We start from the raw sequence: 16662 nt of genomic DNA, 5'->3' as shown, positions 1-16662 counted from the left end.
CCCTGTCCCTTGTCACCACTTGACAGCACCAGTGGAAGCAAAGACACTGCTAGATCAGGTTTTACACCCTTGAGCAAACTTCTGCTAGTTGGTGTTGCGGGGTTTTATGTCCTTTGAATGAGGTGTGATGAACAGGATAGGTTAGCAACATGAGAAACAAGATCGATCCCAATATAAATTTGTATATAAAATAGGTGAAAATGTAGGTCCTTACCAGCACCTGCTACAGACACCAGTCACACAAAATGAATATGTTCTCTTCAAAATGTTCTCCTATTATTTTACCAAATATGACACACTTTTCCCCCAATAAGTGCTTCTAAACAAGAATTTCCAGGCAGATTGATGGGTAGTTTTGCTCCTGCTGGCTAACAGCAAGTGCCTCTGCAGATGTGAGCTCTCCTTTTTCACATCAGATCAATCTCTACTCGGTTAAACATGGACTGGGGAATATGTGCTTATTAAATGAGACAGCTCAGAGCCTGCTGTAACATACCATGACAGAGAATACACTTTTCTCTAGAAATTATACAGCTGTATCAATGCTGGTCAACATGAAGAGCAGCAGTTGTTCCAAGACTCTCCAATTAGCCTAATGGACGTTGTTGAAGCAATGAGGCCAAAATCTCAGACGTGCAACGCTTGTACCAAACCATGCCCTTGTCCTGAGGGACAGTCATGCTGCAAGAAACCCTTCAGCAGCTTTTTAGATTCAGTGATCGTGTGTGGACAATGAGCATTTGGCTGTTATTTTGTGATTCTTCCTCTCCATCATTCTGGAGAAGAACTGCAGAAATCTAGGTTTCTCCCAAAGAGCAAGCGAGGTTTCAAAAGCTGAAGAAAGTTGAGAGTATTGGCTTGGGAGGAAAGGGGAGATTCCCACAGTCTGCTCCAGCAGTCTGCCAGCCTCCAAACTGTGGCAGTCTCCCTTTACACATTTGTTCCTGACGGAAGTTTGAAGGTCAAAATATTGTTGCTCAACCTATTGCTCTAAAAGCACTTAAGCTTGTTCTTTAAAACTAAAATACAAAAGCAAGCACTTTCTTTTGGTGTATTTACAGAGTTAATAAAAATGCTGAGCCACATTTTGATCTTCCTTACATTTTCCCCGCAAACACATTAATTTAATAGGATTTGTGACTGAAGACTTGATTTCATTCCCTACTCTCTACCTTGTGCCTTGTTTCCCCAGAACTTATTCATCAAATGGATGAGCTGAATGATGAATTGCTAAAGAAGATCACAAACAATAAAATTCAGCCTCCCCAGAGGAATTTCAAAGTGGAAAAGCCTCAGCAAGTTTTTGTGCCCCTCACCTTCGAATCCAGCACTGAAGAAGTCAAAGCTTGGCTGGAGGCAAAGTCATTCAGCAAAGAGTAAGATCTGCTTTACTACCATACGAAATGAAGCTGGTCCTTCATTTAAAAAGGAGTGGGGGAGGCAGCTTGCAATATTTCAACTGGATTACAAGTCACTGGTATTTACTTACAGAGCCTGCGTTGCAAATTAGATTTCAATCATATTAAATCCAGGCTATATAACCAGTACATTCAGAGCCCAAACTTACTGCCTTTCTTTCTTATACACTATCAAATAAACCTTGTCTTACAGCAGCAAAAGACCTAATGAGTAGCTGCAAATAAAGGAAGAGTCTTGCTTATTCACACAACTCACAGCCAAACGCTGCACACATCCTACTGCTGGTGCTTGTCTGGCCCCAGTTATCCAGTTCAGAGTGCTGAACTTAAAGAAAAATAACTAATTAAATAACTAAACCCATGGCCTGAAATGCAAATTCCAGGTGACCGCCCGTCTCCGGAGAAGCTGTCGTAAAGCATCTCTGAGGAAGAGCCAGACCCTCAGCCGGGGCTAGCAAATCTTCCCTGCCACCAGGGCAGGACCAAAAAGCTGCGTGTGGTGAAGAGTTACGAGTTACAACTCACACTCTGCAGAGCAAGCGAAGAGGAGCTCCAGGATTGCTTCCCAAATGCGATGCAACTGGAGTGAAATCACTGCAATACCCACGGGGCTGGGCACACACTGGATGCCAGGGTGATGCTGGCTTCACCCGCTCCTCATGGCTTGCTGTCATCCCCGCCAAGAGCTTGGGTTACCCACCAGCTGCCACCCTGGCACAGCCCCGGGGCCTTGCATGTGATATGGTCCTGGTGCAGGGGCTGCACGTTGGCTGCTACCAGCCCTTTTATCTCCCACTCCTCACCTTTGGCAAGAGGCCACGCGTAGCAGAATTATCATTTCCCCACTTTGTGTCTTCCCAGGACAGTGGAACACCTTGGCATCCTTACTGGAGCTCAGCTCTTCTCCCTCAACAGAGAGGAGCTGAAGAAAGTGTGTGGTGATGAGGGAAACAGAGTGTACAGTAAAATCACAGTGGAGAAGAACCAACTGGAGGTAAGTAGCTTTCTGGACAACTCCTACCTGAGTGGGTGCCTGTACCAGCAGTGTCAGATATCCCATTAAACAGATATGTTAAGAAAATAAAAAAAAAACCAAAACAACAAAAAAACCAACCAAAACCCACACAACCAAAAAAACACACCACCTAAAAATGCTGAGAAGTCTTTTAAGCAAAAAGGCCCCAAATCTGTAAGGCAGATCACCCTGTCTCCACTAATGAAACTGCCTTCTTACCAGTATCACTCATCACTTTGAAACTAGCTCTACTCTTGCAGCATTAGTTAAATATTATAATTTAACTACAGCTTGAAGTTAAAATTCAAACTTCCTGTTTTGTTTCCATTCTAGAAAAGCAGAGGGGAGACAGAACTCCAAGAAATCATGAAGCGTCGCCAGGAAAGGATTGATTCTGCTAATTAAAATCTATCTGCTTTATTTCAACTATTAGTCAGAGTAGTGCAGAAAAAGGGAATGAAAGCAATGATCCCCACTCCAGACAAGAGACAGCAGTGCTCCACTTAGCGGTGTAATTGCCATCAAAGTGACAATTTCTTGAACACTGTTGATAAGGGTAGACAATAAGACCATGTCCCATTGGGAAAGGTGTTTTAACACTGCATGAAGTATTTTCTTTTTTATAACTATGTATTTTATACTGAAATTTTATGTGCATGCGATCAGAGCAGATCAGAATTTACACGTGTCTGAATGTATGACAATGGCTGGATTCAAGCAAAAAAAGACCCCGCAAAGCTTTTCTCAGAGGGCTGTACCTGCTCCCACGCCCCTCGCCGGCATGGCTCGGGAAGAGAGGGCATGGCACACAGCACAGAACAAGCCAGCCTGAATGTTTAGAGTCTGGACCACAGAAGTCAGTCTTTTCCCCCACTTTTCATTTCCTTCTCTGTGGCAGATATCCCCTGCAGCCCACTAGCAAAGGCCCTGTGACAGTTCACTGTCCTTTTTCTGTCCCCCCATGCCCCCTCGTTCGACAAGGCTAGAATTGCAACACACGTTACCTAAGACTGGCTGCTTCCTTAAATACATGTACCAGTTAGTGCTGTCTTTGAACAGTGGAAATGGGCTTTCATTGTGTAATAACGCGCAGGATCTGAGTGACAACTGAAGTGATTTGAATCTGCAAATCGGTGAGCTCAGCCTGATCATCCCTGCTTACGCAGAGGCTGAGGCTCAGGGCAGCTGCGCAGCCCTTCACCTTGGCACTGATCCTGTATCGGAAAGTTGCAGTATTGCCAAAGCCAGGCCTCAAACAAGGAGAAGATAAGCCCCTACCATTTGCCCCCCACCTAGTCACACCCAAATCCCTTCCCCAGGTGTTCACCACTCATCCCCACCTTCACATTGTCATTGCAAAGAGTAATCTGAAATGCTTCCTAAATATCTGAGAAACAAAAGCACACTTGTTTTGCTAAAAATAAATGGCCACAAGAAAAAAAAAAATCTAATTTAGTAGAAGCTGTTTTTCTTCACTTCCTGTTTTTCTTAATAACGTTACGTGCATATGTATATATCTATCTAGTGAAATACCCCCTCACTCTTACAATCTATAAATAGGGATGAGGAAAAAAATCCCTTTCCCTAGGGACATAATAAAGTGATTATGCATCAATAATTTACTCAGTTTTAAAAGCTCAAGCAAGCATATAGTAGATTTCCTGTCCACAGCAAGTCTGGCGCATGCTGTATTTATATCTATATTTTACTTACAGACGAACTTGATAGGAATGCAGTAAAGCAAACACATCTACAGGAACTGCTCACAGACCGGGAAGACCTTGTCTTTCTCTCTCATTCACACCTTAACTGTGGTTGAATGGGAATTCAGGCCCAGGCTCCACAAAGACTTACACATGTGCTTTCCTTTACGTGCTATGAATGGTCCCACCTCCCTGAAAGGTTAAGCACGTGCCTAAGTCTTTGCACAATTTGGGCCTGTCCTTGCACATCTAATGGAAAAAGCCGTACAGCCGTAAAGCAGTGGCTGGGGAACGCATGTCTAAACTTGAGAATACTGAGGCACCTCTCAATTTTGGCTTTGTTCTTCCAAAAATGTTTCTAATGGATGATATATATTCTTAATCTTGAAATCGGACATTGTTAGCACCAGCAGAATTAGGGTGCAGGCAGGGAACTTACAGAGGAGGATCATGTTTTCAGTCACAACCCTGCTGGCTTGCCACAGCAGCTGGAATTTGCAAAGAGCACTCACCTTGTCAGGGAGGGATGAAGAGAACAATCCTCCTGGGAAGCCCTGGCTCTGGATTAGGGTGAATGGGAAGCAGGTGTGAACACTGGCAAACCATTGGTGTTACAAGCACAGGAGGCTAAATCATTTCTAAAATGAAAATAAAAACAAATGGTGAGCTAGGAAATACGACACCATTCTTGTCTTTGGGTATAAAGGAAAACAAATGACACAGAATCTAGTTACTTGGGATTATAATAGAGAGGTACATGACAGTTCTGTAAAGGCGGGAGCCACGGGAGCATTTTGTAAAATAAATATATCAGTAGACCTTATTGCAGAAGTCACTTTTAAAAATTTCCATATGACTGAGCTGTGCATCTGTTATATTTATACTGCCTGCAGATAATGCTATAATGTACTGTACATTAATGTAATTGAACGAAGGATAAAATGATATAACCATGCACTGTATAAGATTTATTAAAATGGTTAAGTTATACTTATAACTCCATCTCTCTCTCTTTCACTTGGATATAAATTAAAGCAACAGGACACAAAAACAGTTGTTAAGGGCTGGCTTTTCATAATGACTTGTTACTGCGAGTCTAAGATACACAGCAGAGTATCTGAAACCGCATGTTTCCTTTTGTTTCTGGGGGACTGCCATTCAAAAGGAAGGTGTTATGGCCTTGATAATCATTCACATCTAAAAACAGGGCTAGGTGAAAATCCCACATATGATTGCAATCAAATGCTGGGAAAGCTACCAGCTGAATCCAAAACATCCCCTTTCTCGTCATCTTGAAGAACAAATTTCTCTTATCTCTGATACGTGCAACTGAGACAACGCACCAGCATTTACACACACAGATATTGTCCAAGACAACATTTTGCACTAGCAAGCTAAAAATGCCCAACCCTGGTCAACGCCAGCTAATGCTAGGCCGAGAACAAAGAGAAGGGAAGGGATATACAAGGGAGGCTCTCTTATTCCTTGGCAAAGGACCCTGGAGACAATTAGAACACGTTTCCTATGCAGTCACGGAATTCAAACAGGACTTAAACCTAACGCTTCTCTCCATTATCTTCTCTTGAGAAGGTTGTACAAAAGCATGTTCTTGTATATCAGGAAGGGAAATTACTGTGGCAGCTTCCACAGCTGAAACAATACAAGACAAAATGAGGGAAACAGCATGATCTGAAGAGCCTCTGTTTAAAGGCCAAGTAGCGATTCTGCAACATTTCCAGCCAAGTCTCATTCCCTATTTCAGAAGCACAACCATGTTAACAGGACCACCTTCTCTAAAGCTTAAAAGAAGTTTAGGCAAATGAACAGCCGTAGGTGCCCAGGAACACGTGCCTCGCTGGGCTAGGGGGGCTCTCTCTGGCACGGCAGCGCAGGCTGGAGCCCTGGCTGACAAGCTGCGTTGAGCCTTGCCACGACAGGGAGGAAAGAAACGCACCACTCGGTTCCTGCAACGGGTTAATACAGGCGTGGCACGGCTACGAGTCTTTCCTCGAGGCTGCTAAACGGAGCGAACGCCTCACCCTCACCAACCCTCCCGCCGCCATCTTATGTCACCGGCGGAGCCCTGTCACGGAGAGGCCCGGCGGGCCCAAGAAGGACGGATGTCTGAGGGGCGGCTCAGGTGCCATGCCCGCCCGTGAGGAGGCCCCACGGGAGCTCCTGGGGACGGGAGGGCCCCCTCACCCCCGGCCCTCCGGGACAGCGGCTCCCCTCAGCGCCGCGCTGCCCTCTCCGCGCTGGGCAATGGCAGGCAGGGGCCGCCGCATCCCGCGTCGCCTAGGTGACCACCCCCTCTTGACCCTCACGAGCCGCCAAACTACCCAATCAGAAACTTTCTTCCTCCCCCCGCCCTGCTCTGGCTCCTCCCGGCCGCGTCTGTCTTGCCCCCGCGCTCCTGATTGGCTCGATGCTTCCCTCCTGGGATGGGATTGGCGGCGGGCGGGCGGCGCGCCCCTGCCGGCGGCCGGCGGGTGTCGGGAGCGAGCGAGCGGCGGGTGCGCGCGCAGGCCGGCTCCCCTCCGGGCAGACAGGGTTCCTTATAGGCGGCGCGAGCCCCCCCCCGCCCCGCGGATTATGTCGGTGTCCCCCGTGAAGCGGCAGAAGATGGAGTCGGTGCTGGATCAGCTCAAGCACCACACCACCGTGGTGGCCGACACCGGGGACTTCAACGGTGAGAGGCGGCGGGGGGGGCCCCCTGTCACCGCACTCCCCCCCCCTCTCCTCCCCCCGCAGAGAGTGGGCGCGCCCGGCCGAAGGGGCGAGCGCCTGAGGGGGAGCGAACCACCCTGGCGGGGGGGTGGTGGTCGCCGTGCGGCGAGGAGGCGGCGGAGCCGCGGCCGCTCGCGGCGCGTTGCGCAAGGCCGACGTTGGGAAAGGCGCCGTTACCTAAGGCGGGGCGGGGGGGCCGCGGCCGCTCTCGGGAGGCTCCGCCGCAGGCAGCGGGTCGGCGCGGGAAGGGCCGCCCGCCCCTGGAGCCCCTGCCCGGGGGCGGCCCGTAGGCGAGGCCGGGCCCCCGGCTGCGGCACGGCTCCCAGCACGGGCAGCCCGGAGGTCTCCGGCTGCGAAGGGCCGATGGCCTTTGTTTTCCTTATCTGTGAGAATGAGCAAGCCCTCTCCGAGGAAGGGAGGTGGCGTTCGATTATAAAGCCACTTGTTCCGAAGCTGTCGCTGCCGCGGCGCCCGCACGGGCACGCAGCTTTCTCGGTACATCAGAACTGAAAAATCCCTCCCCTGAACGCCTTGGGTCGCGTAGAGCAGCGCTCCTGGAATCCTGCTCTGCCGCCACCGAGCCCTGCGGTAATCTGCTGCCTACCTAATCCCGTAGGTGATGAATAAACAGTCCTGACTGGCAACCGTCAAATGTCTGATACTTGTAAATTTAAGATTAAGAGCGCACAGGGGTAGCAACAGCTCGGACACGCGGCTCGTGACGCTGCCTGCGTGTATTTACGTACTTGCGCTGACTCTAGGTAACGTGTACCTAGTGTTGGGTGCTTTGGATTGCCCGATCCCAAGTGTCAGGCTGCATGAAACATTAGGGAGAAACTGCTACTTGCCTTTAAGAGCCTGTCTGGCGTGACAGACAACCACCATACCATGCAAGGTATGGAACACTGTTGCCGCTTTACCAAGCATTGCATCCAGAGAGTTGGAAACACTAAGTGACGAGGTAACCTTAGCCGTGTCAGATTTGTGTACTTCCGAGTCGCAACAAACCTGGCTAAAGCCCAGTCAGTGCTGAAATTGCATGAATTTAAAACATGACGCTGTCTACCCTGGTTTCAAAAAAGCATAATGCAAAAAAAAATCCTTGCGATGGCCGAGGGGGTGTTTGTGCACGGGTGGCAGTAAGGAGGCCGAGCACTACCCACTGCTAAGTTTTTAACAAGCTCCTCGAAAAAGTTTTGCGGTTGATCTCTGGCTGCCTGTTGTCACCTGTGGATCCTTCTTACAGTCCAAACAAGGCTACAGCCAACATCTGACTCCCTCCCTGTTCAAGTTAAACACTGATGCTGGTTCAGGTGCAGTTGTTGCTAACACCAGTTCCCAGTTTTGTTTACAGATAAACGTGTCGGTATGGTGCTGTGTAGGAAAGGATGCTGGTCTGAATGGCTCTCAAAGCAAGTACCTGCAGTAAGTGGTGGTGGCTTCTCTAGTAGCTGCACTAGTTTGGCTTTTTAACTAAGCCGGACCAGTATATACTTACTCTTTTGCCTGGCTTTCTTTGTGCTCACAATGAGGAAAGGTGGCACAACAGTCAACCCCCCCACTGAAAGCTCGTGCTGCACAGCTAAAACACAGGCTGCTAGCTGCTTTCTGACAGTCCTAAGGGAGGACTGGGTGAGGAAAACTGGTGACAGGCTTAATGAGATTAATTTACGCATGTGGCCAGAGACCTGTAAGAGTCTTCAAATGCGGCAAGGCTGGAGAGGAGTAAGAAACGCTGTCAAAACAGACTTCTCTAAAATTGTGCGTGTGCTTCAGAACTGAGTTTCATTGGTGTACTGCTATATGTTAAGCAGTATCCATGTAAACTGAAGTGTGTTTTGAAGGACCTGTTTGTACGGAGCGGACTTGCTCCAGGAAGCATGATCATTGCCTAGGAGGGAGCTACGGAAAAACAATACTTATTTTCTTCTATGACTGAAAAAATAAAGTTGCACTCTCTAACTTGGGTTTTCATCCCTGTGCAAAAGTGCTGAGGAAAATGAGCTGGTAATAAATATTTTGTTATTTTTGACATTTAGCTGTGTTAACAAGGGAGCCTGTAAGCAGAAATTGCTGAAGGGCCTGCAGAGGCTCTCCCCCATTTGCTGAGTCAGGCTCTGCATGCCAGGCAGCTCAGCTGTGATTAGGGCCAGACCATGCGTGGTCATAGCTTACCCTGGTAAACAACTGGTATCACCTGAAATAGGTGTAGTCCAGGGCTTAAGGTAAGCCAAAGGTTCAAATATCTTCTACAAGGAAGGAAGCCTGGTAGTACAAGGAAATTATAAGAATGGATATTAAGAAATGGTCCGCAACTGTTTGAAAAAGGTTTAGAATGCAGTAAGGCTCTAGCAACTTTTCTAACAGATGAGTTTTTCTCCTGTTCTGCTTGTAGACAAACAAATCCCCAAAAGTCTAACTGCTAGAAGGAAAGAAAGATCCCCTTGTCTTTCCTTTCCCCCTGTGATTCCTGGAACTCAGCTATGCTGGTGAATATGATATGGACAGATGTGAGAAGTTGAAAATCAGTACCACTTCTCTTCATCTGTCACTTCTACAAGTTTATTTCTTTTGGGCAATGTCTGTAGTAGTGAGTAAACTTTGCTGTATTACTGTAGCTCTGTTAACCTCATTCCGGTACTTCTGGCACAAGCCAGCTTTCAGGCAGTGGTCTTTAAACATCATTGTGCACGAGTCTGCTCTATCATGAACGCTACTATCCTACAGCCATAAGTGTTTACGTTCTCACACATCTGAGCAAAATCCTTTTAATTGTTCAGGCCTGCTGATTGTTTTAAACAGGCTATTTTTATTTCCCTAGCAATTGATGAGTACAAGCCCCTAGATGCCACCACAAACCCATCTCTCATACTAGCTGCGGCTCAGATGCCAGCTTACCAGGAACTTGTGGATGATGCTGTTGCCTATGGGAAAAAACTTGGCGGGTAAGTAAAGAGGTTTTTTTATCTCAGTAGATCTATATTTAAGATGCCTTATTTATACAAATAGTGTTTAGTACTACTAGCAATGTACTGGGGTTTTGCCCTCCTGTACTCATAGGTGTATCTCCTGCCCCAAAAAGCCTCAATTTCTGATGCTCATTTCCGATGTGCTTTGAAGAAGTGCATCTCCATTTACCAGTTGTCACGTGGCCTTCTAGGAAGGCTCAGGAAAACACTCTTGAGTTGACAGCATTATAGGAAATAGTATCCAAAGGCTAATACTGCTGGTGGAACACGAGGGCAGAACATAAACACGGAGCAGAGCAGAAGTGGCTATTTGAACTCTGGAATTTAATGTTACATGAGCTGTGAAATTTGATCTTCAAATCCATGGCAAGGTGTGAATTTTTTTTCCCCATAGAAATTATTTTGCTCTTTGTGGTTTTCAGGTCAGAAGAGGAGCAGATCAAAAATGCCTGTGACAAACTTTTTGTATTATTTGGAGCTGAAATATTGAAGAGGATACCTGGCCGCGTGTCCACAGAAGTAGATGCAAGGTTGGCTCTTTTTCCTCTGGGTTACCCTGGATATTTGTACATACAAAAAGAGACATGATGTGAGTTGGAGAAAGATATTCTTGACTAGACAGCTCACTGTTATAAGGCTAGCAAGAGTTTATATTGTTAATATTTGTTTAATTAGAGAATGGATTTTACTTAGTTTGCCTGATTATAACTTGGTGACAAAACTTTATGAAAACAAGTAATACTGAGCTTGGATTTTTGTAATCTTCTTCTTGTTCCGTAAGCAAGGGAAACCTCAAGCTTCCAGTATACTTAGAGCTCTGCTCATTCTCTTCTGTATGATAATGTCTTCTCAATTTACCAAAAGATCCGTTTTAACAGTTTATTTCAAGACTTGCATAGGATTTGTCTGTTAACCCGCTCATTGCCAATTCACTTCTAATGCTCAGCTTCTGCATTCATTATGAAAAACTTGAGGAAAGCTCAAGGAAAGCTATCTTGAGCTCTGGATCCTCTGAATCAGAGAGCAGCAGTGCTGTCGTACACCTACTTGATGGGCTCACAATCCAGGAAGTATCTCTGAGAACGAAAACCTGCTATTGGCATATAAATGCTGATAAAACAATGTTTTTCAATGGGGTTGGGCGGGGGGGAGAGCATTTTTTAGGGGGAAAAAAGAAAAAGTCAGTTTTAAGCAGTCCTGCTCTTGTTTCAAAGGTTGTCCTTTGACAAGGAAGGAATGATTCAAAGGGCCAGGCGTCTCATTGACCTTTATAAGGAAGCAGGAATTGGTAAAGATCGCATTCTCATAAAGCTCTCTTCAACATGGGAAGGAATCCAGGCTGGCAAGTAAGTATTTCCATACCTGGTATGCTGATTCATAGCGTGCTTCTGCCTGTTCACAGGCACCTGACAAACACATTCTGCAGTTCAAATAAAGAATTGTTCTGAAAGCACTGCACCAGGAAATCTGTTACTAGGGCTACAGCTAGTAAGCAAGGTGCTCTACTACAGCTTTCTGTTGAAATAGGAAAAGTTTGTTCCTACAAGGGCCAGGCCACTTGTAAACGGAGTTTCCTGAAATATCAGGCTAAGTTGTCTGCATTTGGTTCAAGGAACAGCATTAAATAAAGCAGAGTCTGGCAGCGCAAAACATTTGCTGTTAGCTTAAAACTTCAAAGCTTATAAACGGTACCACGTTCCTAATTTAACTCAAGAATTTCAGTAGTTTAACCTACTAGCTTGTTACTAAAATGTAAATGCAGTAGGTGAGCAAACTGCTGTTTTAAGCCGGCCTGTGTCTGCAGGGTTCTGGAAGCAGAATATGGGATTCACTGCAACATGACCTTGCTGTTCTCCTTTGCTCAGGCAGTTGCCTGTGCTGAAGCTGGAGTTACTCTGATTTCCCCATTCGTAGGACGTATCCTGGATTGGTATGTTGCAAATGGAGATAAGAAAACCTATGAGCCTTCAGAGGATCCAGGTAAGCTTTCCTTTTAACGTATTGTTAAAAATACAATAGCTACTCATTCAAACTGCAGTTTACTTGTATAAATCCTCTTAATGAAAAAATGTTGGTTTTGAGCATGTTCTAAATAATCATTTGTACTTCAAGTGAATTATTCTGAAAATTGCCGATTTCTCCTTTTTAGGAGTGAAGAGTGTCACTAAGATCTATAACTACTACAAAAAGTTTGGCTACAAAACCATCGTGATGGGTGCTTCCTTTCGAAATACAGGAGAAATAAAAGCGCTTACAGGCTGTGACTATCTCACTATTTCACCCAAGCTTTTGGCAGAGCTCAGCAAAGAGTATGTCAAGTTAACTCCCACACTCAGTGTAAAAGAGGGTAAGTCCACTTCTGTGTAACATGGGCTTGCTCAGTCTCCCTTTCTTCTCAAACGTCAAGAGTATGTGGTTCCACTCAGCTCTGTAGTGCTTGCTTCCATTCTGCTTTAAGGATAAATATTGACTCCTCTTTAACGGAAATACCGTAGCCTCATTACAACAGTACTGCTACAGTTGGTGACACACAGTTGCTTCTTTAGGGTCTTGAGTCCCACTGAAATTATGACGGGTTTTGAGTGTGCTGAAATACTGTGTACCCTCTCCTGAGAGGACAGGGAGAGCAGAAGGAACTTTATACTTCACATGCTTGGGATGAAATTTTACTGAATATTAGCAAAGATGCCAAACCTGGTTTAATCTTATGTTAATATTGCATCAGTGATGCAATTAGCTCTAGACATGCCCAAAGGTGTGTTTTCCCTGCAGAAACTCTAGAAATCAATCATGTGCAAGACTAAATGCTTTGATCTAGTGATACTGTGCCACGATGCTTTTGAAAGTATGTTCCCATTGCACTACTCTTGCTTTTCTGTAGCCGTATTAAAATGCTACTTTACAACTCAGAAGATGAGATTTGTGCACAGCTGTAGTCATGGGTTGCTGCTTATAGGGTGCTAGCTGGCTTGTAGGCGTGCTATCAATTGAGCTTTTGTTAGGTTCTTGCCAAATAATCAAAGACCTAATTGTTCAGCATATTTGCTTAGAATGTCTCACTGCAGTAGGACTGTTGCATAATTCTTGGTATTAGGCCTGAAAGTGCCATACCATTCAGAAGCGGATACAAGATAATGGCATACACATAAACATTGTATTTTAAGAGAAACTGACTATCTAGATGACTTTTTTCTTTTTCCCCCTAAAACCAGATCAGGAGCATTTTCAATCTTGCAGCCCAAAGTGTGCTCATGTAGCAAGTCACACTGAAAGTGGCATTTGAAATTTTTCAACGCCTGGAGGTGGTCAGAATCTTGACACTGTTTTAGGAAGCCTGTGGTATCTGATAATAATCTGATAATACGGTTTGTTTCTTTTTCAATTCCCCTTGCACAGCTCAAGCATGTGAGCTTGAGAAGATCCATCTGGATGAGAAGGCATTCCGCTGGCACCATAATGAAGACCAAATGGCTGTGGAGAAATTATCTGATGGGATCAGAAAATTTGCTGCAGATGCGATTAAACTGGAGAGGATGTTAAAGGTAGATGTTATATCATGCTGCCACCTGCCTCCTCCCAAGTACTGCAGCCAACCCACAGTTCCTTGGTATGGCTAAGGATTAGGAACCTGTAAGCAAGTCCGATCAGGTTTTTATACAGGCGGTACACGTTATGTAGAACAGGCAGCTAGCAAACTGGCCACCTAAATTAAGTGAACTTGTTAAACTTCACTGCATCTCAAGAAGGAATGCAAGCCAGATGTATACAGCTACACCTGCTGTTTGAAGCCCAAGGCAGTGTTTAGACTGGCAGCTAATCAAGATAACAGTACTGTCAAAGTGAAAAGTCCCTTAAGTCTAATTCTAAACTCATTATCTGTCAGCAGTGGTACAAGACACATAAATAATCTTCAGACAGTGGGCTGGAAATAAATGATGCTTGTACTTGGCACTAGGAGGCACCAACAACAGATACGCCGAGTATAGCCAAGCCGTGTGAAAGTTTTCTGTCAGTTTATGGGGAGTCTTTCACATGGGATTAATTGAACTGTGTGTTTTGGGGGGTGGGGAATACACACCAAGTATACCTGATCTAGGCGTTTGTTCTTGTTGACTACTTAGTAGTGACTTAAGCCTGCATTGCTAAAGCACAGTCCAGTTCCCAAACTCTTACTCACCTGCTGTATGTTTCCTTCTCTCTAGGACCGAATGTTCAGTGCTGAAAATGGAAAGTAGAAAAATCGGAATTCTCCTGAATGGTCAAGGCTGAATGAGTGAATCACCTGAGGTTAAACGGATGTACAAAAGTCCTACCTGTAAAAGTCTTATGCTATGTATGGATAGATTTCTGTATCATGCTTTTTTATCAATTTGCAAAGGGACGAATAGAATTTCAAATTTTTGTGGCACTTTTGTCAATACATGCAAATTAACACAGACTTTCTTTGTAACGTGTTCATTTCACTGCTGTAGGGGACATCTGACATAGTATTTTAATTTTTTAAATTTTTATATTAAATTCCTAATGAAGTCTACATTCCTAACACATTAAGAAAGCAGTTTTGTCTTTCGTGCTGTCTTACTGTGATTGCAGAGAAGGTTTCAAAAGCCTTCCTTGGTACAAAACCCACAAGTACTGAGATGCATACATCTACTAAACAACTAGGCTCCAGTCCCTTCCTGTCCTCTTTCTGCAGCCAAGATGGCAGCAGTAGTGACTTACTGGTTGGCAAACCTGGTGAATGCCATCATAATTAGTATTTTAAGGCTTTTTAACAGGGGGAAAAAGCTGCTTCATAAGCAATTTTTAGGAATTTTGTCAAATACCTGTTTTGTTTACCACTTGCCTATGAGCCCAAAGCAAGGTAACAGCAAGAACATGGAATTGATTGCAGCTGAAAATGCCGCTGCGATTACAACACAGGCATAAGCTGCAACTACCCCCGATGATATTGAAGGCTACACTTTCAAAATTAAGTAACTCAGTTTCTCAAGCAGTTAATAAATAACTTGACAATTGGTTAATCTGAGCTGACAGAGTGAACATGTGGATACAACTGAGGATTGTCTGTTAGAGCCTTGTATATTATCTTTGGAGGAGTTACTGGTTTTCTTTATGCAATAGTCATGGAATTGCTGCCAACCCTGCCCCACAACTGAGGGGGTTTTGTGTGTGTGGGGGGGGGGGTTTGTTGGTTTTTGGTGGGGTTTTTTTGTTTTTCTTTAAGTTCTATGACCCCCTCCTTTCCTCATTGTTCTTAAGCTGCTGCTTTTGTGAAAGAGGAAGAGCTATGTGGCAGCCTTCCTCAGGAATGACCTAATCCTAATGCAGCACTTACCGATTACAGGGCTTTCTATTAAGTTGGGATGCATGTGATTCACTTCATGCTGTATTTCATTAAGACTAATTAAATACATCTCTTACTTGTTTATATAGGTCCAGTTCCACCAAGAGTAGACAAGAGAAAATGGCCTCAAGTTATGCCAGGGGAGGTTTAGATTGGGTATTAGGAAAAATTTCTTCAGTGAAAGGGTTGTCAAGCACTGGAAGAGGCTGCCCAGGGAAGTGGCTGAGTCACCATCCCTGGAGGTATTTAAAAGACTGTAGATGTGGCCCTTGGGGACATGGTTTAGTGGTGGACTTGGCAGTGTTAGGTTAGCGGTTGGACTCGATGATCTTAAAGGTCCTTTCCAACCTAAATGATACTATGATTCTAAGAAGTTCCTGTTCTATACGTAGACACAATTAACTGTTTCCTGATGAAGTTGCCTGAACTTAACTTCTTCAAAAAAAAAAAAAAGGCAGCACTGAGGCTACAATACTTACACACACGTGCTATATTCAGCTTGAATAATACAAGAAAAACAAGCCAAGGGAACAACTGATCACTAACATCAGGGTGACACAGCAGCACTATTGTCAGGACATTGCTGTAACAACCTGGAAACTGTTGTTTCAGCCACAGTGACAGCCGGCTGTACGCTCGCAAACCAGACACAGAACCGGTAACAGAACCGTATCAGACATGTCTACGTGGTGCTGCTCCCAGCCTTGCCCTGGGCCGGCCCCACACAGGGTTGGGAATAGTGCCAGCCTACCAGAGGGAGACGAGGCCGCCGCAGGGGACTGATGCAGACCCCTCTGCTCTGCAGGTGTAGGTGACGGTGAGGAGCAGGCCACAGCAGAAAGCAGAGGAGAGAGGTGTCCTTTTTCCTGTCCGGTGAGAGGTGACCTTGTTCCCTTCCTTCCAAAGTTCAAGCTAGCATTAAAAGCTTTACCCTGCCCCCACCTCCCTACACTGTGCCACACAACCATCTGACCTACCACTGCAAGTCAGCACCGTGATTTAGATCACTGTAGTCATTAAGAGCAGTTAACAGAGTATTTGTATCCTGCCGAAAAGGAAACTGAACTTCAAGTACAGCAGAGGCACCAAGTACAAGTCTGTAGGCTCTCTGCTTTGGATCTAGCTTTCTCAACATGTTTTCTGCTCCAGAATATGAGATGAGGAGAGATCTAGCTTCTTAGCAGACCACAATTTCCAGAACAGGCAAGTTTGGCTCCAACTGTTAACAGTTACAAAAGTATGAAGTCATGACGTCCTCAGGCAAGAGAACGAGGCTTTCAGCCACTCCAGAATTACACTTCCCTGGATAGCTTTATTAAACCTGCACAGCACCATTGCGAGACTGACAGCTGCAGAGATGATAGACCAGTGAGACCCATGGCAAGCCAGAGCAATCAGAGATGGCTTCTGAAAGGTAACACAACTCATGAGCAGGCACTTCAATGTGGTTTCTAAAAACTCCTATTACCATAACCAGAACATA

The 16662-nt window shown here is 45.2% G+C and overlaps 3 protein-coding genes across 4 annotated transcripts in view; 2 read left to right on the top strand and 1 right to left on the bottom strand.

The window, feature by feature from the left end:
* EPS8L2 (EPS8 signaling adaptor L2) overlaps positions 1-5133 on the top strand; it is a 68697-nt gene extending 63564 nt beyond the window's left edge. The window contains exons 19-21 of the mRNA XM_075163616.1: positions 1193-1376; positions 2280-2412; positions 2767-5133. Of these exons, the coding sequence (XP_075019717.1) occupies positions 1193-1376; positions 2280-2412; positions 2767-2838 (389 nt within the window). The 3' untranslated portion in view covers positions 2839-5133. The remainder of the gene's footprint in view (positions 1-1192; positions 1377-2279; positions 2413-2766) is intronic.
* Positions 5134-6599: 1466 nt separating this feature from the next.
* On the top strand, positions 6600-14270 carry TALDO1 (transaldolase 1). The gene is made up of 8 exons (XM_075163601.1): positions 6600-6825; positions 9685-9808; positions 10255-10362; positions 11047-11178; positions 11637-11812; positions 11982-12179; positions 13229-13374; positions 14035-14270. The coding sequence occupies exons 1-8, from the start codon at positions 6729-6731 to the stop codon at positions 14065-14067; spliced, it is 1014 nt and encodes a 337-aa protein (XP_075019702.1). The 5' UTR covers positions 6600-6728; the 3' UTR covers positions 14068-14270.
* The window catches only part of GATD1 (glutamine amidotransferase class 1 domain containing 1), a 28710-nt gene continuing 22348 nt past the window's right edge, over positions 10301-16662 (bottom strand). For both annotated transcript variants that reach the window (XM_075163603.1, XM_075163602.1), the window contains 2 exons: positions 14010-14050; positions 10301-10388 (listed from right to left, as the gene is read on the bottom strand). The gene's annotated coding sequence lies outside the window, so the exon portion shown is untranslated. The remainder of the gene's footprint in view (positions 10389-14009; positions 14051-16662) is intronic.

This window comes from Calonectris borealis, chromosome 14 (genome assembly GCF_964195595.1).
Source record: "Calonectris borealis chromosome 14, bCalBor7.hap1.2, whole genome shotgun sequence".
NCBI classification, from domain to species: Eukaryota; Metazoa; Chordata; class Aves; order Procellariiformes; family Procellariidae; genus Calonectris; species Calonectris borealis.
Note: the sequence above shows the minus strand (reverse complement) of the source record. Positions and strands in the feature narration are given on the sequence as shown.

What these genes read in the sequence shown, in the direction of transcription:
- TALDO1 (XM_075163601.1), top strand. Translation starts at nt 6,729, where the DNA reads ATGTCGGTGTCCCCCGTGAAGCGGCAGAAGATGGAGTCGGTGCTGGAT. An exon ending in TATGGGAAAAAACTTGGCGG is followed by an intron (nt 9,809 to 10,254) that starts GTAAGTAAAGAG and finishes TGTGGTTTTCAG; the next exon opens with GTCAGAAGAGGAGCAGATCA. An exon ending in CACACTCAGTGTAAAAGAGG is followed by an intron (nt 12,180 to 13,228) that starts GTAAGTCCACTT and finishes CCCCTTGCACAG; the next exon opens with CTCAAGCATGTGAGCTTGAG.